The sequence below is a fragment of the Bombus flavifrons genome, chromosome 16 (assembly GCF_040668555.2).
Source record: "Bombus flavifrons isolate JBK064 chromosome 16, iyBomFlav1_principal, whole genome shotgun sequence".
In the NCBI taxonomy this organism is placed as follows: Eukaryota; Metazoa; Arthropoda; class Insecta; order Hymenoptera; family Apidae; genus Bombus; species Bombus flavifrons.
In genome coordinates, this window is record NC_138457.1 from 2,554,800 (window position 1) to 2,582,648 (window position 27,849).

A 27,849-nucleotide genomic window follows, 5' to 3' on the forward strand; every position below is an offset into this window, starting at 1 on the left:
TTTTCTATATATATTACCGCTGCTCGGCTTTAATTTCCGAGATATTCGTAAAAAGCTTATGAAATTTGCTTGGTAATATTGGCTTGGCAACTAAGTGATTGCGGATTTTGTCAATACCACCTAATGACAAAACCCGCAATCACTTAGTTGCCCAATCTGGTCTCTGAATATGGCGCATTTTAGAGCACGTGACAAGTACTGCAGGAGCTGATTTAGTAAACTAAAATGAGAGGGATCAAGATCGTATGAACGTACATGCTCCGTATGACCTTGTTTTCGAGTTACAACCTTATTTTTCCACGGAACAAACTTTCGTGCAGATACGACGAGATTGAATGTCACGTGATGGATATGATAAAACGTATGTGGTTGTTGTGCCATGCAGCTTCTAAAACGTTACTTGGGCCGACTGTTTCCCGACAAATGGATGGGTCGTGCTGACCCCACATCCTGGCTAGCTTCATCTCCAAACTTGAATTCGCTGCTTTAAAGTCCGTAGTTTATAATAAAACGTCACAGTGGACGTTGACAGTGTTTCAACACTTTGTCAACACGTCGACTGAAATCACCGACAAATTCGTCTAAGACCAGGTCAGTTCGAACGAGTTGAAAATGACACGACGTATACACGCTTGTATTGAAACTGGAAGTTGTAGCTTGAAGCAATTTCTCTGACGATATACAGGGTAGTTGGTAACTGGTGGTACAAGCGGAAAAAGAAGTCGAAAATATAGAATAAAAATTTTTTTTTTAATTTTTCCATCGAGACAACGATCTACAGTGAGATCCGTTATAACGAGACGCGATAAAGTGCACGCGTACCGAGCGAAAATTCAAAGTCGATTTTCTCGAAAACAAAGCCTCAAACGAAAAATTGTTATTCTATATTTTCGACTTCCTTTTTCGCGTAGAATCACCCCTTTCCGCTTGTACCACCAGTTACCAACCACCCTATATAAGCAACTATTAGAACACGAAATGAGCTGTAACTGGAAAACAAGGTCGTACCGAGCATACGTATGTTTGTACGGAAGTTTCTTTCTATTTTAGCCTGCTGAATCGTAGTCCCAACGTGTTCTGAAACGCTCTGTACATTGCATGTGTCGTACGAGACATTTCGAAGTTTCATTAGCATTGTTACGAGACTCGAGTTTTATAGACGTAAAAAAGCTTTTTAAATGCGTTCAAATACTTTCCTCAGCCAACGTACACGGCGACTGTTATAATTAGATCAAACCATAACAAAGAAATAGTGGAAGATAGGAAAAGATTTCACTAAGCAAAATATTGGAACGGTTTGAAAGAAATGTCTACGAGAAAGTAATCTCTTTAATCGCTGTAAACGTGTTTAGTGAAACGTTCGTCTATATTCCATCGTCTGAAACTTACATATGGTTTGGCCTACTTGCGAGGAACACCCTGTGTACTGTATATCTCGCGTCACCTCCTCCGAATCGTTGCAACGGAGGCAACGCGAGACTCGTTCGACCGCCACAGAGAAGAGGAACGATCGAGCGTTTTTTTAGTAACAAGCGAGGTCAAGGACGAGTAACAACGAGTATGCAGCAACGTTAGGAGCATCGGACGGTTAAAATAAATCCGATTGAAACAAGTGACAGCGTGCGGAGAATGCAGCGAGCAGAGAAATTAATCAGTCGTCTATGTGGTTCCGGACACCTGCAGGTCCGAACACACGACGAGAATCGTTGCAATGTCGTCGGGCGGATGCATTCTTCGTGGAAAGTCGGCTGAAGCTCAAGGAAGAACGTGGTGCAAGCATGGAGCAAACGTGACAAGCACAGGCAGGAGGAAAAGCGACCAATTGACGCTCGAGACTCGATTCCCGAAACCACGCGATTTCCATCCTCGAGAACTTGCCCGGTCCACCGATCACGAAGCGTCGTTTCATAGAAGCGTAAGCGTCGTCTATTTTAGACGACGATACGTCTACGCTGCTCTTTAGTTTGTAAAACGTATAGTAAAGGTAATTATAAGTTTACGCCAAGTCCGTGTTTGCTGGAAAATCCGCAGCACAAAAAGATTGGCTGTGACAGATATCTGCAGACAATCGTCTTAACACTTAGACAACCGCCACAGCGCTCCGACAAGCCAACTTATAACGCTGTGCACGTCGAATTTTTCCAAGTATCGAGCACTGATGTTCGTTACTTAAGAAACAAACGAGGCTAAAATTGATTTAAGTGGTGAATTACATTTTGCGGTGGTGATCTTCTTTAACGATTTCACATATTGTTTATAGAAAACGTGAAATTGAAATTGAGTATTTAAAAGTGTAAAGAAATATAGGTAAAATTGAAAACATTAACGATGATTGAAGATAACTAACAGGACTTGAAGGTGAAATTAAAAGTTCATAATGCATTTCAATATTCTTTTACAGTGTGCTATCGTTCGATTATATTGGATTGGCAACTAAGTGATTGCGGATTTTGTCATTGGGTGATAATGGCAAAATCCGCAACCACTTAGTTGCCAATCCAATAACTTTATTTACCCACAACTGATAGTGTAACTTTTTAATTAATTTCAACATCACTAAATCCGTGTATTTCATTATATACTGTAGTTTATAAAGACAGAAAAAGTGGTGCAATTAATTGGCAACAATTCCAGGTAAAGACTAACTGATAATAACAAAGAAAAATTTTGATTTTACAATTTCATTTTAAAATTTCTATTTCATGTTATATTTTTTTCCGCAATGATGTAATGACTTCCGCAACGATAACTAAAAGAATAATATGATGAATTTTATTTTGTTTTTTATGTATTGAAACTGAAGATAATTTTGCATCAAGGCTACTTATACCAATACCAGCGAAAATGACTGGTACTTGTCGAAGTGTAAAAGGGTGCTGCAATCTGTTTATCGAACCCCAATTAACCAGTTTTCCCATTTTCTACAACTTGCCACGCGTTTTTCAAATTTTTACTGCGTATCATTCGATATGACGATATCAGTTATCAGGAAAATTCCAGATCGATCGTTAAATCGCTATATGCTAACATTAGAAGCACCACACCAGCCAAAATGACTGGTTCTACAATTTTATAAACGCGTCATTTCTCGTTTAGGGATCATAGCCCCAGATGGGTTAATAATACCAAAAATGTACTACGTAACATGGAATTCCTTCCACGTAAGAGAGTAATAAATCAATAAATGTAAAAATATTCTATTATTAGGTATTTTTTAAAGATCAGTCATTTTCACTGGTTTTGGTGGAAATATCTTCGTGTTAACTATCGGTATATCTAGTGTTAATACGCTTATTAAACAAGCGCGGGACGCTTCGTGGACAGTGGACCTTGCGTAATCGGCTTTCTAAGGCTGAGTCTCGAGTATCGCGGATTTTCGTGTACCTGGAGTGGCGAGAGGTTTCGGTTGAGTAGGCGTTGCGTTGGGTCCTCCGACTACCGACGACGCCGCAGGACTGTATGCTCTCATTAGTTGGCCTCCGCGTGGCAGGGTGCTGCTTCCTCCGACGTAGTATCCGCTGTTTCCGGAAGTCGAGTTCTTCGCCGTCTAAAACACAGATGGCGCGTCGAAACGTTACTCGTCTGACATAATCGACTGATACGACAAGTGGTAGTTGAGGCGAAAGGGACACATATTAAACGGGATATTATACACATGTACATAGCAATGACAGTAGTAAAGTCTCGATTATCCGAGCTGATGTGCACCGAGCCTATCAAGCCTACCAAGCCTATCGGATAATCGAAAACTCGGATAATAAGATCATAAGAAACATTTTGATTGTGTAATATTACAGATATATTGGGTTGGCAACTAAGTGATTGCGGATTTTGTCAATACCAGCTGATGATAAAAACCGCAATCACTTAGTTGTAAGTCCAATATTTAACACTAATTAACTATTTAATTGATTCAATCGATCCAACTATTTAAATGATCAATCGCATTTACGATAGTCGTTTATTTACTCTTTTGTGCTCTTTACGTTAAACTTTCGAAAAAAAGGGAAGAGTGCAGTTTTGACAAAGCTCAAAGTATCTCGAATAATACGGAACATCGGTTAAACTAAGTGATTGCGGATTTTGTCAATATCAGCTAATGACAAAAGCCGCAATCACTTAGTTGCCAACCCAATATTTAACATCAATTAACTATTTAATTGATTCAATAGATCCAACTATTTATTTGATCAATCTTTTGTGCTCTTTACGTTAAACTTTCGAAAAAAAAGGGGAGAGTGCAATTATGGCAAAGTTCAAACATCGGTTAAACGGGATTCGGATAACCCGTGTCCCGCAGACTCCATTGTACACAAAAGATGATAGATCTTTGCATTTTCGCATTTCAGTTAGAATCCCATGGCTAAAATGCCATAGTATATACTACAATGGTAAGACAGAATCTATTTTGCATTACCAAGGAGACTGATATATTGGGTTGGCAACTAAGTGTTCGCGGATTTTGTCATTACCACCTAATGACAAAATCTGCCATTAGTTGCCATTAGGTGGTAATGACAAAATCTGCAATCACTCAGTTGCCAACCCAATACATGTATGCATAAGGTAGTAAGTATATTTGATGTAGCATGTATGTATGTGTATCTGCATGCGTAAATGTGTAAAGTAATGTATATATATATATATACTATACATAATAATAAGAATAGAATAGGTATAATTTTACAGACAAATAGAATTATAATATAGAAAGGGTAACCTCGCAGTATATTAAGATATTGTGGAGTGGTGCTGTGTTACATTATACCATGCTATCGACTGTTGCTTTTGGATGTGCTGTTGATCTTAAAATTAGATTATTTCCATTTATGTATTATTCCTTACATTGGCAAGCAGATCATGGTTTAATTCCAACGATATGCAACGTGAATGGAGCGTCGATAACACCTACAAATTATTAGTATTGATAAATTCTCTCTTGTATAATGGTAACAAGTGTGATAATAAAACCGATAAAATTTGTTCAAATGCTAAAGTTCGAGTATCCTGTTAGAATGAGAAAAATCTCGTAGAAATGAAAAAGGTTTTTCTAATAAGATAAACTTGTAACTTGTCGATTCCATAAACTAAATTTTGGTTGCATGGTTTACGTGTATTGCATGTTATTTATTTATTTATTTATTTAACGAATTACACCAGTACATGACGCGAAATATAAAAGAACGAGCGCTAATTTTTAAGCCACGATTTGTACAATTTTATACGAATTAATATGCATACTTTAGAGGAAATTGTATTATATTCGTAACAAAAGGGAAATCAACGATTTCGGTAACGTCGTTCGAGGTTGAACAAAATCTCCTGATACGATCCAAGTTACCTAAGCTATCCTCCGATATGCAGCTATACGAAGAAGTTGCCTCCTTCTAACAGATAATTAAAAACATATAATTTAAAAAGTTCCAAGATTTCTGAACGATCAACGAGCCGATCGAAGATTTTAACCCTATCGTCTGCACATACTGTCGTTTAAGGGTATGCAGTTTTCCTTAGGCTTTTGCGTTCCAAAAAATCCCCCAAAATTCTTGAATACTCTGCCCAGTCTTCTACAACATCATCCTATAGTTTCACCGTGTTAGCTTTTCTTAAGCAGAGCAAAATTTAAACAAAGATATGGAAAAAATGCATTAAAGTTACTAGTCGAAAACCACCAAATATACCGATGGAGGGTTCAAAAGTATGGCCACGTCCACTTTGGTGCTACGCTTTGTTCCAACGTGAGCATATTCAAATTGTTAACACCTTACCGACCGCTAGCGGTTCAACAGCATACCCACGTCCGACCGGCAACTCAGGCGCAGATTCTCCCTGGCGCTGGCTCTGTTTCGGTTTAAACTCTCCAATACCATTCTCAATGGTATTTCTCAAGTAAGTTTCTCAAATTGATATAAAACTGTAGGAGCTTACAAAGCAACGCAACTGGCGCAACTGAGCAAGGTACCTTAGTACTAAATAATAAATTACTGTTCAAATAATGAGAAAGATTGTCGACGACAAAAAGCCGATTAATATGCTATCGATCGGTAAGCGTCGGCGACAAAAAGCCGATTAATATGCTATCGATCGGTAAGTGTCGGCGACAAAAAGCCGATTAATAGGCTATCGGTCAGTAAAGTATTAAGAATATCTTCATTTTTCAGTTGTGGCAAGTTTCGACTCGTGCGCGTGTTCACTGGCGGAGAAAAAGCGTATGCAAGCAACTACCGGTAGAAAGTAATACGCAAAGCATTTCGAGCGTGCATTCGATCCTCGGACGACAAGAATCTTATGCGAAACATGACTTTACATTTTTGTGAAAATGCGAACGTTCCGGTTTGAGAGGAAACGCGCTCAAGACAAGCAAAAGAAGGAGACGCGGACATAGTCGCGATGTCGTTTCGTCCAACGATGACGAAGATAATATTCGTGTAAATCAAGGCAGACTGTGTCTTTTCGTCTCGTTTTTACGCGAAGGTCGCGGTAAACCGACGTGTGGTCGATTTCACTCTGATTTTACGATTCATCAAGCCTCGGCAAACAAACTTTCGCGTTTACCTCGACCAACGAGACAGATCACACATGCAGATAACTGCGTTGCAACGTGAACAAATTACTTAAAAGCTTTGTGACACTTGCAATTACGTACATAAACAGGCTGACGTCTTAGATACACGAGATTACCTAAATTTTTATTTAGGTCTTCTTTACCATCTTATGAAAAGATCTTCCAGTTGACATAGTTCTACCATTGCACGCAAGGGCACGCGTAACGCTGGAAAGAGCTCTTTCTCAAAGTCATTTTGTCACGAGCTTTCGAGGTGATATTTTTAAACGGAACCTTTTTTTCATCCGTCTAAAGCTACAAAGAAATTGCATGGTCCGTGTTTTAAGTAAAAGCCGGTTCCATGCGAAACTCGTTCGGTCCCTGCACAGTGTTCTTCCTTGTTTTTCATAAAATTCGATATGTAATATTCGAAATTGATACGAGAATGACGTAATATAGGAAAAGTTTATCGTTTGGTGAGAGCGGTAATTTACGCCCAGGTAATACAATCTAACTCAATATTTTAAATTTGACGTCTAGTTGCTTTCTCTTTGCCTTTACTTTAATTTGTTATTTCCTCGTACACAGCCGTGTAAGTGTTCGATCGAAAATTATCTAAATATACCTCGTGTCCAATAGCCATTTAATAAGACACAATTTAGACGAAGTTAACATTTGTTTATAATAATAGAACGATCGCAAAATCAAAAGGATAGGAGAAATTTAATTTTTCTTATTTTGCCCAGTAACATATGAACAATAACGCGGATTGTTGCTCTCTTGAAACAGTTGCACAAGTCTATGTTTATTAACCAGGCGAAGTAGCTGCCTAAATATTAGCCAGGCAACGCTATGTTTTTTATAGGACGCCGAAATTTTGAAATGGCTTCTTTCACTGTCTAATATCCTAGCTCTGCTTTCAAAGTTGCGCAATCGTTATACGAGCCTCAAACCGATTTATCGCTTAATTACACGCCTGTTATTTCGAACGAAAACCATTTCGTCCTATGCGTCATCGTTTGAATAGCAGCGACAGGAGAGTGACCAATCGACAAAGCAATTGTAAATGCCGCGACTTCAAATCCTAACGACTTCTTCGATTTCCTTTGAACTCCTTCAACTACACTCCTCGCCAAAAAGACGAAGATTAATTTCTCAATGGCGCGTGTAAAGTTTCTCGTCTGTAACGTATAATACGAAAACATTATGAGCTCAGGTCAGGTAATCAGGTCCAGAAATGCGTTCTGCATGATTATTTATTTGTTCTTTGATTAAATGTATGTTTTATTATTATTTTATTATTATTGCTTAGTCCGTGCCTTTCGGCTTTGGACGAACTTTCGGTTTTACGTCTCTTATGTCTATTTCTCTTCTTATACAGGGTGGTCGGTAACTGGTGGTGCAAGCGGAAAGGGGGTGATTCTACGCGGAAAAAGAAGTCGAAAATATAGAATAAAAATTTTTTTTTAATTTTTCCATCGAGACAACGATCTACAGTGGGATCCGTTATAACGAGACGCGATAAAGTGCACGCGTACCGAGCGAACATTCAAAGTCGATTTTCTCGAAAACAAAGCCTCAAACGAAAAATTGTTATTCTATATTTTCGACTTCTTTTTTCGCGTAGAATCACCCCCTCTCCGCTTGTACCACCAGTTACCAACCACCCTGCTGTATGTCCACCTCCCCTCTTTTCCACTCTATTCTATTGCACTACCTTGCTTATTCTACCTCTAAAAACTAAAACTAGAAACTACAAATTAGCAACTAATGACTAAAAACTATTGTCACTTTGGTCTTTAGCCTTCTTGCTGTGCATCCTTCCTATCGTTTGCCCTTCTCTTCTCTATTATTGCTTTCAGTTCTATTAATCCTTCTCCAGTTTCACTTAGCGTTTTTCCTATGTCCTTTGGTCCTCCCGTTATTTCACATTCTTCTATTACATGTCTTAGGTTTTCTTCTTTCCTTCTACATAGTCTGCATCTTTTTCCCCCTCTTCTTTCCAGTATTCCCTTACTTTGGTCTCCTTTCCGCATCTGAATCTTGCCGGTATTCTTCTGTCCTTCCACTTCATCCTCCCTTCTAAGTACTTTGGTGACTCTTCTTTGGCAATTTTTCTGTAGTGTATATTACACTTGGATTCCCTTATCCTTTTCCCCTCTCTTCTACTTCTCTCTTTTTTCTTTCTTCTATAATTTGGTCTGCTGTCATCCTTTCTTGCTCCTCTCCTGCTTCTATTAGGTCATCCCATAAGTTCGTGCCGTTTTTCGAGCGATTATATATGTTAAGATTGTTTACATACCTTTCAGTTCCATGAAAAAATGTAATCCCCCTCTCGTTGTACAACTTCTTCCCATTTTTCTGGTAGGGCCATTATTCCGTCTCGATAAAAGTTCTCTTGTTTTTCTTTAAAATAATTTTCTAAGCTATTTTTGAGAATGTCAATATTTTCAAATTTTTTACTTACTAAAAAGTGTTGGAATGCTCTGAACAGGTGGTAATCAGATGGAGCAATGTCTGGGGAATATGGGGGATGTGGTAAAATTTCCCAATTAAATTCAGACAATTTTTTTTGCAACGCTTTTCGCGACACGCGGTCTAGCGTTGTCGCGATGGAAAATAACGTTGTTCCTATTCGCTAAATGTGGTCGTTTTTCAGCTAGTGCTTCCCTTAATTTTTCTAACTGAGTGCATCTGACATCTCTTAAACTGTCAAACTTCGTGATTTTTCAACAAGATCCCGAATTTTATCTTCGTCTGTCTGAGGAGGACGCCCGGAGCGTTCCTCGTCTTCTGAACAGAAATTCCCAGCTCTAAAACGTTGGAATCACTTCCTACAGGTGCGAGATGAAAGCGCATTTTCTCCGTAAACAGCACATATGTTTTTCGTGGCAATTGTTACAGAACTTCCTTTCCGAAATTCATATAACATGAGATGTCGAAAATGGATACGCATTTCACTCATGATTTTTTACTGTTAGAAGTCACTGTGTTCACTATATTACGATCTTATACCCACGAAAATCTGCTCTAGCCTGTTCTCGATTAGCTAAGCTCAAGTGCATTGGTCCCTTATCGCCGTATGTTTATAAATCGACACATGAAATGTATACACAAAAGTCGGCACGAACTTATGGGATGACCTAATATCTGCGTCCCTCCCTTTCTCACCTCTTCTAGTTCCTTCTTTCTCTTTCTTGCTCTTTTCCCTTCATGACCATTTCCCCATTCTATCTCTATTTCCTTTATACACTCCTTTTTACTAATTCCTTTTTTGATTCTAGGGCTTTCTCTTCGTACCTTGCTGTTCTTTTTAATGCTTTTTCTTTTATTTCTATTATCTTGCATTCTTCTATCAGTATATAATTTGGTGTTGTCATATCTAAGCCTAATATCCATTTCGCATATCTCCTTTGTACTCTAATTAAATTTATGTATCGGACACTATTCATTCTGCCATTGATGAACTTGATACTCGTCTTGGCGAAATAACCGATGCCGGGCCAAACCATCACGCTGCCTCCTCTCATTTGTCGTCGAATTGCTGACATTGTCTCTTTTCTTATGTTATGAAAATAATATTGCAATCCATCAGGACCATCCAAGTTGAATCTTTTTTCGTCTGAAAACAGTACCCTTCTCCGTTTCTTTTTCCAATGCGCTGTTTCTTTCGCAAAGCGTAAACGTTCTACTTTGTGTTTCGTTGTTAACGAAGGATTCCTTTGTCAATTTTAGCCTCTTAATATCTTCACAGGATAGTAGAACTCGACGAACACTTGAAACAGTGGCACTAACACTAAATTTTTCCATTATTTGTTTCGTTGTTAACTGCGAGTTGGAAGCTACACGCAAAATTGCTCGCTTATCACGATCGGATAACGATGACGACCGACCAGTACTTTTCTTTTTGCCATAATCTTCAACATTTTTTAAGAAATTCTGTATTACTTTACGACTTCCTCTTATTATTTTCGGTATTTCTGCTACTGATAACTATTGCTGTTTCAGTTCAAGAATTTGCCTTTTTTTTAGACTCGTTTAATTTTTTTCAGCATCCCATACTTACAAATTTATGTAATATTGTACTGTAATCTTTATTCGTTGATAGATCATGAACTACTGTATTAACAGAGTGTGCTATCATTTAGTTCTTAAAATAAAACAATTTTTTTGTTGCACACTAAACCTCATAATATTTTTAATTATTTTCAACGAACCGCTTATTCTCAGCTCGTAATGTTTTCATATTATACGTTACAGACGAAAAACCTGACACGCGTCATTGAGAAATTAAAGATAGCACACCTGGGCTATCTTTTTGGCGAACAGTGTACGCTCGAGGCTCGTACAGTGACGGCCAGTGAAATAAATAGCAAGTGACAAGTAAGCAAGCTGCTACCAACCGTCCAGTAGTGTAATTAATTAACAAAATTGATAGAAATTTTTAGGCTTTGTGGTCAAGTAGGTAAAGAAAACAACTGTGCCCCACTACTCGCTGTTAACCAGCTACGTCTATCCGTTTCTTCAATGGAGTTCGCTCATTCAGTAGCTTGTCACTTTGTCACAGTAGTTGCCGGATTCGTTTGCCAAGCGAACCACCTGCTTCGCTGAAGTTTGGGGACAAGCGAAATTTCTCGTTCAACGAATGATTCGTACACGTACGTACATAAAGTGGCTGACGAAAGTATTCGAACGTTTACACTTACAAATTTCAATTAATAAAATGAGGTGCACTAAACTAATTTGTTAAAACAATTTGGTATCTATAATGATGGGAAAGTCTTAAGATTACACGAGTAAAATTTGAAAACGATTGAATAATATAGACAGGAGTTAGGATACATTTATTAGAAACATTCATGATAAGTGTCTCGCAAAAGTATTCTAACGCTGTAACACTGTTGATAGTTTTTCATCTTCCTTTGCACCGAATGTAAACATCATTGCTAAATGAAAATATTGGTACGTTCACTTGATGTTAGGATATCGTTCCAGTAACAGTAACGTAAAAGTGTGCACAATAGTATTTAAAATGAATATCAAAAAGTCTGAAAGAAACGTGTGAAAAAGAAATAATATTCCGATTACATGTGGATGGCAAATTATATAACGAGATTGCCGGAGTTGTGAACAGAAGTAAGTGAACGATACATTGTATCATAAAAAGTCAAAGAACGAGGGAACACTTGCAAAGAAAGCTCGATAGGTCGACCAAAGAAATTGACTGGAAGAGAGGAGAAAGTTATCATTGGCGAATTAAAAAAAAATCCTACTACATCCGCTCCTCAACTCGTAAGTGTGGTAGCTGATATGTTTTATAAAGAAGTTCACCCGGAATTATGTCGACGAATCTTACGAAACAATGATTTTCATGGAGAGTACCGCGAAAGAAGCCATATATTAATGCGGTAAATCATAAAAAAAGATTGACTTTTGCAAAAACTTATATTAATAAAGATAATTCTTTTTGGAACGGTCATCTTTTCGGACGAGTCAAAATTTAACATTTTTGGCTCGGGTGGTCAAAATTATGTGTGGAGAAAACCAAATACGGAATTGGAAATTCGACATTTACATCAAGCAGTGAAACACGGAGGTGGATCGGTCATGGTGCGGGGGTGCATAGTTGCCGGCGGCACCGGAAATTTGTTATTTATTGATGGAACACTTGATAAATATAAATATTTTAATATTTTAAAAAATAACCTTGAAGAAAGTGCCCGTAAATTAGGATTATTGTAAGATTTCCACTTCCAACAAGATAATGATCCTAAACAAACTGCTAGAATTGTGAAAGAATGGATCGTATATAACACACCACGCGTGTCAATTACTTCACCGCAAAGCCCAGACATAAATCTTATTGAAAATTTATGGGCTGAAATGGGAAAAAGATGAAATAAATATCAGATAATCTGAAAGCAAGTATTGAAAGATAAAATTATAGAAATATGGAACTCCGTTGAGTGTAGTTTTACAAAATCATTGGTTTACTGTATGGAACGTCGATTGAGACACACTATTGCTGCTAAAGGTGGTCCAACAAAATATTAATATCAAATAATTTAATAATATATGTAGCGTTCAAATACTTTTGTCAGTCACTTACAATCCTTTTCAAATTTTACTGATATTATCTTAAGACCTCCATCTTCCTACTGACATCTGCTTGTCTAAGCAAATTACTTTAATATACATTATTTCGGTCATTCAAGTGTGCATATGTAAGCGTTCGAATACTTTCCTGAGCCACTGTATGTATTTACGAAAATGAGCGAAAATACGACGTACAATGTGTTTATTAATATAATTGATAATAAATAATAAGATATAATAATAAACCATAATACAGAAGATCATTAAAAGCAAATTTTGTAAACCTTTTAAAAAACATCGATCAGATCGTCATAGCATCAGACGATTAATATTGCAACGATGAGAAACTCTCCGAAAATTCAATGATTTTCTTTCTCTTCTCCAATCGCTCTAAATATAATTTTGTGAAACATTCTTTCGTAAACATGAGAAACAAAAGAGTAACGGAAGATTAGATTAAACTTGAGACAAGATCAGCAATAAGAATTGCAGAAAATACGCAATACGATCCATGATACACGATTTATACGCAGCAAGAAACAACAAACAACAAAGCGGAACATTAACGCGAGTATCATCGTACGAAGTAACTGTAAGACGCGAGTACGTGAAAAGAAACGGTGGAATTACTTCGAATTTAGCGGTCAAGCGATTCGTCGACTGGCATCATGGACAAGGTGCTCCTTCCTCTTCGCTATTCAACCTGTTCACGCGGGCTGTGCTCGCCCGCCTTACCTTGCCACTAGCCTTGCTTAGTGTTGTTTACACGCGTCGACTGTTCGCCACACCGGGCTTCGTTTCTCCTGCTCGAGATCGAGTGCACAAGCCACCGACCAACTCTCGCAATTATCCAGATTTCGCTAAGAAGGACGATCTTTCGTCTTGAAATTAATCGAACGACCATCAGCAGACGATCGCTTCTTGGAAGAGGCTAAAGGGATGAACGGATCGAGCGGACGAACGGAGAACTCGTCGAAACTTTCTCAAACTTTCGACAATCGTCGAAATTATGCAATTGAAACCGTTTGTTTGATTTTATTGGGTTACGCAATAGTTCCATGTTGGGGGTCAACGATGCCGATAGAAAAGAAACACGAGACTCCTATGCACAAGGTGGAGCTCACTCAGAAGGGATACATTCAGGTGAGAAAGTTTGGAAAGCTTAGAAATCGCTTTATTTTCTTCTTTATAATGAGATCTACAATGTTTGCAAAAGTTTGCAAAGTGTCTGTTTTTCAGAAGGGAAAGAAATTCTTTTCTAAGAATTAACAAAAAGATATTACGCGATAGATATACGACAAATTAACAAATTAAGATTGATTGGGTTATAGCGAGTGATGGATTAAATCATAGTCAATTTTATTTCATTAAGTTCATCCATAGGATGCAAGATTTTGTTACGTTCGTTGCCCCGTTACCGATTATGTAGAAACGCATAATCATCTTATTCCAGACACGTAATCGTAACAGTCGTTCATTGGCTAATCCTGTACGCACATTTAAGGCTTTGATCGAACGTATGCCACTGGAAACGTTTAACGGAATCCGAGATCGTTAAAAGTAAAATGCCTGATTTGGTTACAGTATCGAACAATCCTGGTCATAGCAAGTTCTTGTCTTGTTTTCTACCACGTTATTTCCATTCGATCTGTCTTTTTTTTCTAATCTCGTTATGTAACTTTTCCACATCATTCATGAACATTTTCATAGTGTTGAAGAAATAAATTTTTAAAAATTTGTCTACTGCTTAAAACGCAACAACTCGCTGTAAAATTGCGCAATTCTTCGATTGCCACGTGCATATATTCGCCGATTTTTCGCATCTGTATAAACAGAGGAAACGTGGATTTGCAGTTTCTACGATGGGAGTTGTCAGTGCCGGAGTTGACGGAGTTCACCTTCTGCCTGTGGATGCAATCGAATGATCTCACTCACTCTCATCCCATATTTTCCTACTCGAGTAAGTAGACTCAAAGAACGTTAATGCGAACGTTTCTCCGTTTCGTGATTATCTTCTGGCCCCTTTCGTGCCTTTACGCAGTCAAGCAAACAGCCACGAAAAGCATTTTCACCGCTCAGAAAATCGCTGGCTCGTGTCGGCTAGTCGCGTTTCGTTCGCTCGTTTTGACCAAGTGGCATTTAATGCTGCAAAGATGAAATGCTAATAACTGTTTACGCGGTTGCTTCCGACAGAAGACGAGCGAGAGCGACTGGTACGATCGTGGATAGCGCCACATGGCAGGAGCATTCACCTTGAGATCGGAGGAAAACAGGTGCTCGCGATGTCGACCGATATTCTAGAGAATCGATGGTACCATTTCTGTCTCAGCTGGGAGAACCAGGCCGGGCTCTATGGACTCTGGATCAACGGCCAGCTCTGGGCTCAAGGTCATTCCGATAAGGTTCGTCGAATTTTCATCTATTTTGCAAAGAAGGACGATGAGAAAGTGAGGAATTTCTATCACTACGTCTGCTACTTGTTGTCTAAAATTCTAACAGCACGTTATACCAAGTAGATCGTAAGTTATCAAAAGTGCAATCATTCGTGGCAGACCCAATGGGAAAATTCTAAAAATGTAAATGAAGTTGGTGGTGCCAATGCGTAATAGTTTGCCTTAACACTTTGACTGCCACGCCAAAATCACGTGTTTCATCTCAGGACGCCACGGGAGTATTTTTATCATTCAAAGCATATAATGGCAAAATAATGATAAATTGATGATATAAAACAACATTCTTCCCCGATGGACCGTTTATCTTACTGGTGGTCACGGGTGACCACCGTGACGCCTTGGTAACAGTTGATAGCGACATATTATAACAAGGCTTCGTTTATTTCTACAAACCATTCGCTTTCGTTATTTCGTCGTAGGCAAAACGCGCAGAATATATTGTTGAAACGTGTAGAAGATATTAGTAAACAGTATTATGATTATTTTTATGATCTCGACGAAACATTCGGCTGAAATGGTACAGGTCCGCAGAAAAAATTATGTTTGCGATAAACCAATGGTAGTGTAGATTACAAGAGAGGAAAATGCGCTGTAGATTTATCAGATCAAATGATAGCATATTCTACACCACATAGAAGAACCCTCAAGTGGTATATAAAATTAGCTTTAGAGTTATTGTCAAATACATCAATTTCAAACGGGATGATACTCTATAAACAAGCAACAAAACTAAAAATCAAGGTATCAGATTTTAGAATGGCACTCGCAATGCACCTTACGCAGTGCCATTCGCCAGAGCCGTCAAATATACTTATCCGACAAGGATTGCGACACGAAATGCAGAAGAAAGAAGGGCAAACGTACCTGGCACGAAAATTTTGCAGAGAGTGGTATAAAAAAATGTTAAACAGTTAGGATGAAAGATTGCTATGAATCGGACCAAAAAGGTGACCACCTATTGTCCAGATTGTATCGATGAGTCACATTTATGTTTAAAGTGTTTTAACACGGTGCACCGTTAGATGCAAGATTTCTTCTCATTTGTTTTATTGATGTTCTAATAAAAATGTTTAATTGTTCAATGGGGCACTTTCTATTTCAAAGTATCTTCTATTTATCGGTTATATTCAAAATGCCCAAACTGTCAATTATCATTCAATTTTTACAATTGTAAGAAGTTGAAGTGCTCGGGTGGTCCAATGACCACCGTGGCGTCACAGGAGAAACCGTGACCAACGTGGCAGTCAAAGTGTTAATTCGTCGCGTTTCGCCGTAATTAATTAACAACTTCGGCAATATCTTCTTACCTGCCATCACAAAATTATAGATTTTTCTTTATAATATAATAGCGTTATAGCTTTATAATAAAATAGCGTTCGAATATTTGCATTTCACGTATTCGTGTGGAGGCGGAAAAGTTTCGACTCGCCTTTCAGGACACTGACAACTTCATCCACGCTTCTCACAACTTTCCCATCAGATTTCCCACAAATGATTGTGTTTTTACGATACTTTATTGCGGCTTACATAATGTGCCTGAAGGGATAGAAATTTCCCATTTTCTGACCACTCTCCGCTACGCGGAATTTCCCATAGAAATCTGACTTACTACGCTGCTGAAAGGCAATTGATTTGTACGAAACTCGTGATCGATTTTAGACGATAGGACATACGATCCCTAGTGGAGGAGACATCGTGCTGGGCCAGGAGTACACGGACTTTGACAAAGGGCTGGAGGACGGTATCGAGGGTTCTGTATTGGGCTTCAACCTTCTTCTAGCTTCGGCTTTCGATAACCCGCACACAGACTACCAGCTCGAAGCCTCCTACGATTCGACTCGGGTGTCCACCTCGAGTTACGCCACGGTTCCGCTTTTTGCGAGGATTCCAACGAAACTGATGCAACGCGCCATCGATTATGGAACACGAACGAGAACGCCTTACACATTCCTGCCGACTAATTCTAATAAACTTCGAGGACGTGGCTACGACGAGAACGCCGTGTCTGTGCCTCTGCTGACCGGCACAGCTAAATCCATCTCTTCTGGAACGACCGATCCATGGCGCGATGCTACGAGCATAGAACTGTCCAGGTTGCAAGAACAACCTCTAGGACTGCAATTGATAATATTGTCGTACACACGTTGTGAAATTGGTAGAGGAAGTCCTTACATCGGTGGTAAGCTGATGTTGATTTCGTGGACCAGAACTGCAGTTCGTATTTTTGGTGGAGCTTTGTTGAAGAACGTTGCCAGCGATTGTGGCAATTTCTAAGAATTAACAGTACCAGCTCTCTCACACTGTACGATAGAATCGAAATTGCTGTAGACACAGCCAGTAACCACGTTTTCAAACGTAGAGAAAGCGTTTAAATTTAAAGAGTGGGGCATCAGACTGGAGTTGTAAGGTCGTCGTCGCCAATATGGCCATACGCATATGTATTATAACGCGTGAAAGATAGAACATTGGTGCAAACGTATTTACATGTAATGTCACAGTTACTCGTCCTATCGAAGTTCCAACGTCTCTGTATTTATATCGGGTTAGCAACTAAGCGATTGCGGATTTTGTCAATACCGCCTAATGATAAAATCCGTAATCACTTAGTTGCCAACTATTTCTGTATTTCTTTGCCATTTCCATATTTATCGAGTGGTTTAAGAGGGTACGATTTAAGCGTCGTGTCGCTGAAACGAATCTGTGAAGGTATTGGGTTATGCCAAAAGTTTCTTTCGTTTTATAAGGAAGTAGCAGATGCACAACATTTTTTCTTTTATATTATTTTATTGAATTATGTTTGATCTATTTTATTCTATTACCACAAAATGGATCATACATAAATTAATGTAAAATAAAAAATGTTGTGCATCTATTGTTTCACTTATGAAACGAAAGAAACTTTTCGGACAATCTAATACTTGTTACAAGGTATTTGTCAGGAGTTATACCTTTGGGTAGCAAAGATCATGCTATTTTATAAACTATAATACGTACACACGATGCGAGAACATCTATACCAATGTATAGCACTAACTGTATACGTATGTTTAAGACTAGTATTCACGCTGTTTATTTATTTCTCACTAACAATGTATGTATTAACAGCGTATGTTTGCAATAAATGTCTTGTACTTCTCTATACATTTTCAGATTGCCTTCATATTTTGCTGTTACAATCGCGATAGTCGTTACACTTCTAGTGAAATTTCAGATTGTACATAACACGTTTATAAAGCATTCCGACGATTTGATGACATTTATGCGTTATGCTGTTGACAATAGAACGACCACACCAGTGAAATTGACTGGTTTTACAATTTTATTTTCAAATTTCTACTTCATGTTATATTTTTCCCCGCAATGATACAATGACTTTCGCAACCATAACTAAGAGAATAATATGATGAATTTTATTTTGTTTTTTATGTATTGAAACTGAAGATAATTTTGCATCAAGGCTACTTATACCAATACCAGTGAAAATGACTGGTACTTGTCGAAGTGTAAAAGGGTGCTGCAATCTGTTTATCGAACCCCAATTAACCAGTTTTCCCATTTTCTACAACTTGCCACGCGTTTTTCAAATTTTTACTGCGTATCATTCGATACGATGATATCAGTTATCAGGAAAATTCCAGATCGATCGTTAAATCGCTAGATGCTAACATTAGAAATACCACACCAGTCAAAATGACTGGTTCTACAATTTTATAAACGTGTCAACCCTCGTTTAGGGATTATGGCCCCAGATGGATTAATAATGCCAAAAATGTACTACGTAACATGGAATTCCTTCCGTAAGAGAGTAATAAATCAATAAATATAAAAATATTCTATTATTAGGTATTTTTTAAAGACCAGTCATTTTCATTGGTTCTGATAGAAATATCTTCGTGTTAACTATTGGTAGTTCTAGTGTGAAACACACGGTAAGTATCGTGTACCATTGCGTTTAGCTTGCGATCGGCGAACCACAATCTCGTTTCATAGCGCGTCCCAATCGAATTTCGCGAAAGAAACGCGAGAATGCGGGTGGTTGCGACACCCGTAGAAATCGAATAGAAAACGGAAAGCTACGAACACCACGAGCTTTCCTTTTACCTTATTTATTTTACGTTTATGGTTCTTCCTATGTATATTCAAATTATCGATCGATTATCAATAAATAGTTGTATACAATTTTCACCTAACGTATGTTCTTCAAAAGGAGCACAATATTTGTGCAATGATCTAATATTCCTAATTATCAGCGAAAACTAACAATTACCTACTACTAAAAATTAAGTTTCTTTCGTTTCATAAAGTGATAGTAGACGAGCAACAATTTCAGTTTTATATTATTTTACTGAATTAAGTATGAACCATATCGTTCTATTTCTATTATTATGTTCGTGCATAATTCAATAAACTAATATAAAACAAAAACATTGCGCGTGTATTATTTGCTTATAAAACGAAAGAAACTTTTCGGACCATCTAATAGTTGCAAATAAAAGAATAGAAAATTCGCGTAAAACCACTGCAAACTGGAGCATCTGCTTAAGTAACGATTAAACAACTATATCACCGGCAATTTAGCGATGAGAGGCAGCGTCATTGTTTCGCATCTCGCTCGCTGCGAGATAAAATCTATGTGCAACAGCTTGTTACCGCAATCTCGGAAAAACCCGGGAGTAGAAGAAACGCGTGGAACGTTAGAAAACCGAGGACAGATCGATATCGAGGCGAGGCGAGGTAAAAAAGGTCGCACGAGTAGCTATTTACGTGCAACTTGAAACTCAGCCAGGAATACCGGTGTGTCGATCGTTATGGGAAATATGCAGAAAACGGTTCGCGTTTTCGACCTATTTCCTGGCTTTCTTTCCATAGCGGTCCGCCAGCACTTTCGCCACAGTCGGATACGTACAACGTCATGCACGCACGGTTATAACAACGAGACCAGACCAGACCAGACAGCCCGGTAATTCGTCTACGAGTTTCATAATCTTTCTCACGAGTTACGTCCCGTTACACGGTCTTTGGATCCACCGATCTATAGATCTTTAACGCGGCTCTTATTTCACGTGTTTATCTATGTATTTGCGTATGTTGTTGACATACGTTTAACCGTATGTTGGCAATGGAAATACGAGGCATATCTAGAAAGTAATCTCCGATTGAAGAAGATTGGAAAAGAGACACAGGTTGTTCGATCAAGATGTTTGCAGTTGTTTCGTGTAACTTTAAGGTATCGTCCATCAGGCAAGCGATAAAATCTGTGTGACAAAATTATTTTATCGTAAGATTGCGAAGGGGAAACAAGTAACTAGCTTATAAAGTATATTATTTATAATATTATTATTTTTATAATATTTATATTATTAACACTTTAACTGCCACGCCGAAATCACGTGTTTAGCTCAGGACGCCACGGGAGTATTTTTATTATTCAAAGCATACAATGGCAAAATAATGATAAATTGACGATGTAAGACAACATTCTTCCCCAATGGACCGTTTATCTTATTGGTGGTCACGGGTGACCATCGTGGCACCTTGGTAACGGTTGATAGCGACATATTATAACAAGGCTTCGTTTATTTCAACAAACCATTCGCTTTCGTTATTTCGTCGTAGGCAAAACGCGCAGAATATATTGTTGAAACGTGTAGAAGATATTAGTAAACAGTATTATGATTATTTTTATGATCTCGACGAAACATTCGGCTGAAATGGTACAGGTCCGCAGAAAAAATTATGTTTGCGATAAACCAATGGTAGTGTAGATTACAAGAGAGGAAAATGCGCTGTAGATTTATCAGATCAAATGATAGCATATTCTACACCACATAGAAGAACCCTCAAGTGGTATATAAAATTAGCTTTAGAGTTATTGTCAAATACATCAATTTCAAACGCGATGATACTCTATAAACAAGCAACAAAAACAAAAATCAAGGTATCAGATTTTAGAATGTCACTCGCAATGCACCTTACGCAGTGCCATTCGCCAGAGCCGTCAAATATACTTATCCGACAAGGATTGCGACACGAAATGCAGAAGAAAGAAGGGCAAACGTATCTGGCACGAAAATTTTGCAGAGAGTGGTATAAAAAGATGTTAAACAGTTAGGATGAAAGATTGCTATGAATCGGACCAAAAAGGTGACCACCTATTGTCCAGATTGTATCGATGAGTCACATTTATGTTTAAAATGTTTTAACACGGTGCATCGTTAGATGCAAGATTTCTTCTCATTTGTTTTATTGATGTTCTAATAAAAATGTTTAATTGTTCAATGGGGCACTTTCTATTTCAAAGTATCTTCTATTTATCGGTTATATTCAAAATGCCCAAACTGTCAATTTTCATTCAATTTTTACAATTGTAAGAAGTTGAAGCGCTCCGGTCACCAATGACCAACGTGGCAGTCAAAACGTTAATCAAAATTTGATTTAGAATTTCAATTTTTCATTTCTATTGTTATATAGAAAAATTAAAGTTGTAGAACCCAACGGCGAATATTTCGATCGAACAATTTGCTGCGCTATTTTCTAAGTAAACTCCCAATCTCGTTGAAAAATTTCGATTATTATCGTGGATATCTTACCAGAGAAAAGCTTTACGCAGGTACGTCGTTTAATTAGAAAATAAAATATCTACGACTTGCTGTTCCAACAATGTAAAACACCCCATGTAGCCGCTAACAAGTAGCAGACACGCAGTTACGCAACGTCCTCAACGCAGAGTCCAATTAATTGTCCGAAACATATCTTCGAAACTTTCACCGCTTAAGAATATTTCTCAATGCGAGATTACGAGATCGAACGACGTTTTGCTCGTTAGTTTCTGGTTTCGTTCGCTCGACGTCTATTTCGACCGTGAAACGCCGGAACCTTGCCCGTGTTTTACACTTACGATCGAAGGGCGCGGAGCTGGCGAGGGTTGCGTGACGACCACGCCACGCGATCGACCGCGTCTCGCCTGTACAGCAAGTAAAGCGCCGTTTCATCGGTTCCGATCCTGTTCACCGAACTGCTTTCGCTTTCACCGAAAAATGCGTGGTCAGGTTCCACGGGCCGCTTCTGACCCTTTTCAACAGACTCGCTCACGTAATCCATTCGACGTTGCGGCTCACGCGTATTGGCCACGAAACGGCTACAGCCTCGATGAATCGATGAGTCGAGAAATCGTCATCTTACGATGGACGTGTTAAAATTTGACGAATGTCTGTTTGCAGTCGTACCAGTGTCTCGGTATTAGTAACAAGTGGATGTTTTATGCATTTGTCAGATAAACATTAAAGATAACTGAAGATAAATAACACGAGTTAAACGTGAAATGAAAAATTCATAATGCATTTTAGTATTTGTTTACAATGTGGTATCGTTCGATTATAACTTTATTCAGTCACAACTGATAGTATAACTTTTGAATTAATTTTAACACCACTAAATTGGTGTATTTTATTGTATACTGTATTTTATAAAAGCAGAACAGTAATTAATTTGGAATAATTCCAGATAAACGATAATTGATAATAACAACAACAAAAAAGAAAACGCGTTGCAAAAGTCAAAAAGGCAGATCCCTTCGTTCGATGGGTCACACAGCGATGTTCTTAACAGGAAGATCTGCCTATTCGGTTGTCTAAGGATGCATTTGCAGTGGCGAACAAAAGAAAGTTAAAAGAAATTTTACAAAATGGATTTTCACTACCCTGGAGTTAGTGAAGTTATTTGAATAGATTGATATTTTTATCCAGGGCCGGCGCAAGTCAGGTTCAGCGCGGTGCACGAAAATTACCCAATTAAAGAACACCGATTCTGATTCACTTCTAACAGAATGATGATACTATTAACAGATACAAGACATTTTTTTTAGTAGCGATGATTCAGTTTAAAGGAGTGACAAAAATCACAAAAGTTCAGTGTAACTTCGTAAAGTCCTCATATCCTGGAAACTACTTTAGATAAAAAAATCCAGGCGCATTCAGAGAAATGTATTTTTCAGAGAAATTAAACTACATCAATAGTTTTTTGCAAAAGTCATACATGGTTACAGATTTTCTACTTTCATTGAATTTTTTCCCACTTCAAAGCGAATTATGGATGCGAAAAAATATTACTTGGATTTGCTTAGAAAACTGTTTATAAAAAATATACAGGGGGTTGGTAACTGGTGGTACAAGCGGAAATGGGGTGATTCTACGCGAAAAAAGAAGTCGAAAATATAGAATAAAAATTTTTTTTTTTAATTTTTCCATCGAGACAACGATCTACAGTGAGATCCGTTATAACGAGACGCGATAAAGTGCACGCGTACCGAGCGAAAATTCAAAGTCGATTTTCTCGAAAACAAAGCCTCAAACGAAAAATTGTTATTCTATATTTTCGACTTCTTTTTTCGCGTAGAATCACCCCCTTTCCGCTTGTACCACCAGTTACCAACCATCCTGTATAATAGTAAGGTATGTGCACACTTCTAACTTCGATTATATGATTACAAAGCAGCATTTACAATTATTTTCTAAGATTTGTTTATAATAATATTCGTAGATTACCCCTCAAAGATATGGATGCAAACACAGTGCACCTTTAGATGCAAAATTTGCTCTCTTTTTTTTTTTCATTGATGTTCTAATAAAAGCGTTTAATTGTCCAATGGGTCACTTTTAATTTCAAAGTATCTTCTATTTATCGGTTATATTCAAAATGCCCTAACTGTCAATTTTCATGCAATTTTTACAATTGCAAGAAGTTGAAGCACTCCGGTCACCGATGACCCAAAACTGGGATCACATGATCCGATAAATCGAATCCGAAACAAGGAGCGTATCTGCATCGATCGAGTTCCATGTTCGCCTCTATAAGAAATAGTCGACACTTGATAAAATCCATAGAAACCCCCTTACCCGTCTGGCAACCCCTTTAAACCCCTGGCACGTGACTGGAGACGACGTATTTCGATCGTTCAAAGATCTCGATTGGACAGATGCGTTTAAGGAATTCGTAACGGGAAAGTAAAACACGCTGGGACACGAGAGACACATTCCTCGCGCATGATTGAGATTTTCTCTCTGAAAAGAAATTTCCCGGCTGTCTGTATTTTCCACGCGTCCGCGCAAACAACAATTCAGAAATGGACAGGAAAACAGACAACTTGGCGTTATAATGCACGACATTGTGAACTCGGAAATATTCGATGTTATATTCACCTTATCCGTGAAACTGCATTGCATGAAATAATAGCTACAGACATTTGCATAAATACAAACGAATAAGTTTGTAAAACAGTTTCACTGTACGCAGGAAACCACGTGTCACGTCATCGCATAGTCAGCTTTTAAAAAAAGTTTGCGGATGAAACGTTTCACAACGTGGACAGAATCCGAGAAAAAGTGTGATTGTGGTTCTCACCACTCTCTTACGGAATGTCGTTTTTATCGTTTCTATTATGTCGCAATAAATATACGCATTCGTCTCGACAACCGATCGGTCGATTAAACGTCCAGCTTCCTGTTCATCGCCTCGCTCCTGCCTCGTTTGCTTCCTGCTAACCTGATTGTCACCGTGTCGATTCGTAGTCGAAAGTCGACCAGACGACTATTACAACGTAGATCGCCTAATCGGAGCCAATGGATAACCGGTATCAAGTCCAGTGTCTGGATTTACATAACCACGGGAGAAGCTTACGAAACAGTTAGGCGTAGGGCTCGTTAAAGCGAGCTCGGCAGAAAACTCGACAGAATCGATGGAGAACCGCGACGTTGGACTATTAAAAAAAAAAATGACTCGGAGATCACGTCAGCATAGGTCGGAGTATCTGGGTTAGAAATGAGCGGAGCCTGTCCTCTGGCTGATTGCTGGCGATCGATTGGTTTCAACGAAGGATTCTATTTGTCCTGTTCGACTCGATTCCCTTCTAATCGAAGGACCCAGTCACGAACATCAACCGGAGGAATTAGCGTCATTTGCACTTTCCTCGATTCAGCTTTTTATTCCCCGGTCATTCCACTTGAGGATAATAAATCACCTCGGTTTAACGTGACTTGCACGCACAATCAATTTTACAAGTTTTTCCACACAAGCAGCCCGCCGCGCAACCGTGTGATTCACGGTCATTACCGAGTCGTGAACGTGAATAGTCGACAATCGAGTTGGTCGTATGCCGCGTTCGCTTAGCTTCTGCTTTAGGAGCGGAACAATTACACGGATTTTTCAACGCTGTTGCACGCTATAATTCGTCTACACTCGCTCGCGGCTTTTATTTTGTCGGCTGTCGAATCGTCGATGCGGCTTTTTTCAACAGGCTCGCTTTACAGAGACGCAATCGCGTTTCTGCATCGTCGTTGTTGCATGCGGAATCCACTTTCATTTTGCAGGGTGAGTCGTCCTTTCGCCGTGCTCCGCACCTTCCTTCCGCTCTGTCATGGAGAAAGGAGAAAAGCGAAAGAATTTCGTGGTTCGAGAGAAACGATTGTTTCGATATTCCTCTTCCAAGAAATATACAGGGTGTCCGATCTTAATGCACGAGTGGACATTGCTAGTAAACTACCCGTTAGAGGAGAAGTTATAGTTTCCCTGTAGATGGACGCGTGACATAGTATATTTTTCTTAGACATTGGGTTGGAAACTAAGTGATTGCGGATTTTGTCATTAGGCGGTAATGGCAAAATCCGCAATCACTTAGTTGCCAATGTAATGTGGACTGTAATACGCTAAACTTGAAACGTATAATTTGCACGTTTAATAAGTAGATTGCACGGATGTCTACGTGTTTATGAGAAAGGGGAATAGTCGAAATGCAGCTCGAGATACCTAAAATTCCAACGAGGTGTCGTTCTATTAGACGTAAAGTATCGTAGAAATACCATCGTGAAAAGCATAGACGAACCTGACGAAAACAACTTTCTCGTTTCGAACGATCATAAGACGTCGAAACGAATGTACAAATTGCAAAAATTCGCGCGTTTTCTTCTAAAGGAAAGTCGATATTTATTCAGTGGAAATTGAATGAATGTTGTGAATTATTAGGTTGGCGACTAAGTAATTGCGGATTTTGTCATTACCATTTAATAGTACAGCTGGGAAAATTGAAAAACTTCATTTCTAAAAGTTTTTAGCAACAAGGGTTGGTCCGCAGCACGATACGCCTATAATTTCAAATACATCTTCAAGCACTTGATTTTCTTCTGCTCATTTTGGATTTTTAATTTTCCCCACTCCGTTTCATACTCTGATATCCAATCTCTGGCTTTTTGCGTTCCATCAAATTGTTTTAAGCTGAAGTTTGCTTCTTCTTTCTCATAATTCCACATTTTTCCTTAATAAGTTATGAAGTGGTTCCAGGAGTTTGCAGGCATCTTCTATAAATTTATAATAAAAATTCATTTTCCCCAGTAATTGTCTCACATCTTTTTTGTCCTTTGGGCGTTCAAATTCGTGTATTGCTCTCAGGTTATCTCTTCCTGGTCGCACACCGTCTTTTTCCATGATGCGACCAAGATATTTTACTGAACTTTTTGTAATTACCACCTAATGACAAAATCCACAATCACTTAGTTGCCAACGCAATAATAGAATCATATCGTTTAGAATGCACAGCTCGAACAATCTTCACATTTTCTGTAAAACGTTATTAGCTTTTACACGTGGAGAAAGTGACTAGTTTAGCAGATATCTCAGCCTTGATTTGCTCAAATCTGTCGTATAAAAGAGAAAGAGGAAAATAAAAATAAAAAAGTGGTACGTTGCGAATTTTCATGTATCACATACGAGTTTCATAGTGTAACTGTTAAAATATCTGCTAAGTTAATTTTATTAATCCCTTAACGTACAAATAAGATGGAATTTGATGTTTCCCAAGAATAATATTTCATCTGGCTCAACTGTACAGTTATATGCAAGCGTAGAAACAGAACATTTTATTTCGAAATTCACATTGCAAAATAAATATAACATTTAATCAGGTTGATATATACTGTTAACAGACAGTAATTAAGTAACATTGTAAGATAATAAATGAATAATTCAATAAAGTATGATACATTTGAAAACATTTTGCAACATGTACAAGAACTAGACATTTCCTACACTGTCAAGTTGTTTCGCTTCTTATATTATTTTTTACGCACACATGGCATCTTTTTGCAGGATGTTCCGTTTTATTAGTCGAAAATGCGGTCAATGTTTTGCTTGTAGCCGAGTTGGGCACTCACTTTGCGACCGTCTACCGTGTGTCGGATAATTAAGAACAGACAAATTGTGTAGCATATGTTCTGCGAAAATTTACAATCGATTGCTTTGTGGAATTAGGCATCGTAGAATACAGGACATAAGCGTTATAAATAGCTATGTCAAGCAGATAAAAGAACATTTTAGATAAAACAGAATCGATGCAGGATTTTCTGCGTCCACTGCAGACAGTTGCTGACGTCTTGGAGACGTCATCGTATGCCAAGGGCTTAACACTTTGACTGTCACGCCGAAATCACATGCTTCGCTGAAGACACCACGGGAGTATTTTCATTATTCAAAGCATATAATCGCAAAATAATGATAAATTGACGATGTAAAACAACATTCCTCCCCAATGGACCGTTCATCTTCTTGGTGGGCACGGATGACCACCGTGGCACCTTGGTAACAGTTGATAGCGACATTACAACAAGGCTTCGTTTATTTCAACAAACCATTCGCTTTCGTTATTTCCTCGTAGGCAAAACGCGCAGGATATATTGTTGAGACGTGTAGAAGATATTAGTAAACAGTATT

At 38.4% G+C, this 27,849-nt stretch overlaps 2 protein-coding genes across 4 annotated transcripts in view; one reads left to right on the forward strand and one right to left on the reverse strand.

Moving 5' to 3' along the window:
* LOC138188072 (uncharacterized) overlaps window positions 1-27,849 on the reverse strand; it is a 167,777-nt gene that overhangs the window by 30,266 nt on the left and 109,662 nt on the right. For 2 of the 3 annotated variants that reach the window (XM_069129501.1, XM_069129502.1), the window contains exon 9: window positions 3,385-3,547. In XM_069129501.1, coding sequence (XP_068985602.1) covers window positions 3,385-3,547 — 163 coding nt within the window. Of the gene's footprint in view, window positions 1-3,384; window positions 3,548-4,845; window positions 4,909-27,849 lie in introns of all 3 variants that reach the window. The other variant, XM_069129500.1, reaches the window with a different exon arrangement.
* Window positions 12,741-18,244, forward strand: LOC138188006 (uncharacterized). The gene is made up of 4 exons (XM_069129357.1): window positions 12,741-13,783; window positions 14,495-14,600; window positions 14,834-15,042; window positions 16,753-18,244. The coding sequence occupies exons 1-4, from the start codon at window positions 13,580-13,582 to the stop codon at window positions 17,365-17,367; spliced, it is 1,134 nt and encodes a 377-aa protein (XP_068985458.1). The 5' UTR covers window positions 12,741-13,579; the 3' UTR covers window positions 17,368-18,244.

Excerpts from the sequence above, each read along its gene's own strand:
- LOC138188006 (XM_069129357.1), top strand. The coding sequence starts at position 13,580 with ATGAACGGATCGAGCGGACGAACGGAGAACTCGTCGAAACTTTCTCAA. Across the intron at positions 13,784-14,494 it reads CTCAGAAGGGATACATTCAG|TTTCTACGATGGGAGTTGTC; the intron begins GTGAGAAAGTTT and ends GTGGATTTGCAG. Across the intron at positions 15,043-16,752 it reads CTCAAGGTCATTCCGATAAG|ACGATAGGACATACGATCCC; the intron begins GTTCGTCGAATT and ends GATCGATTTTAG.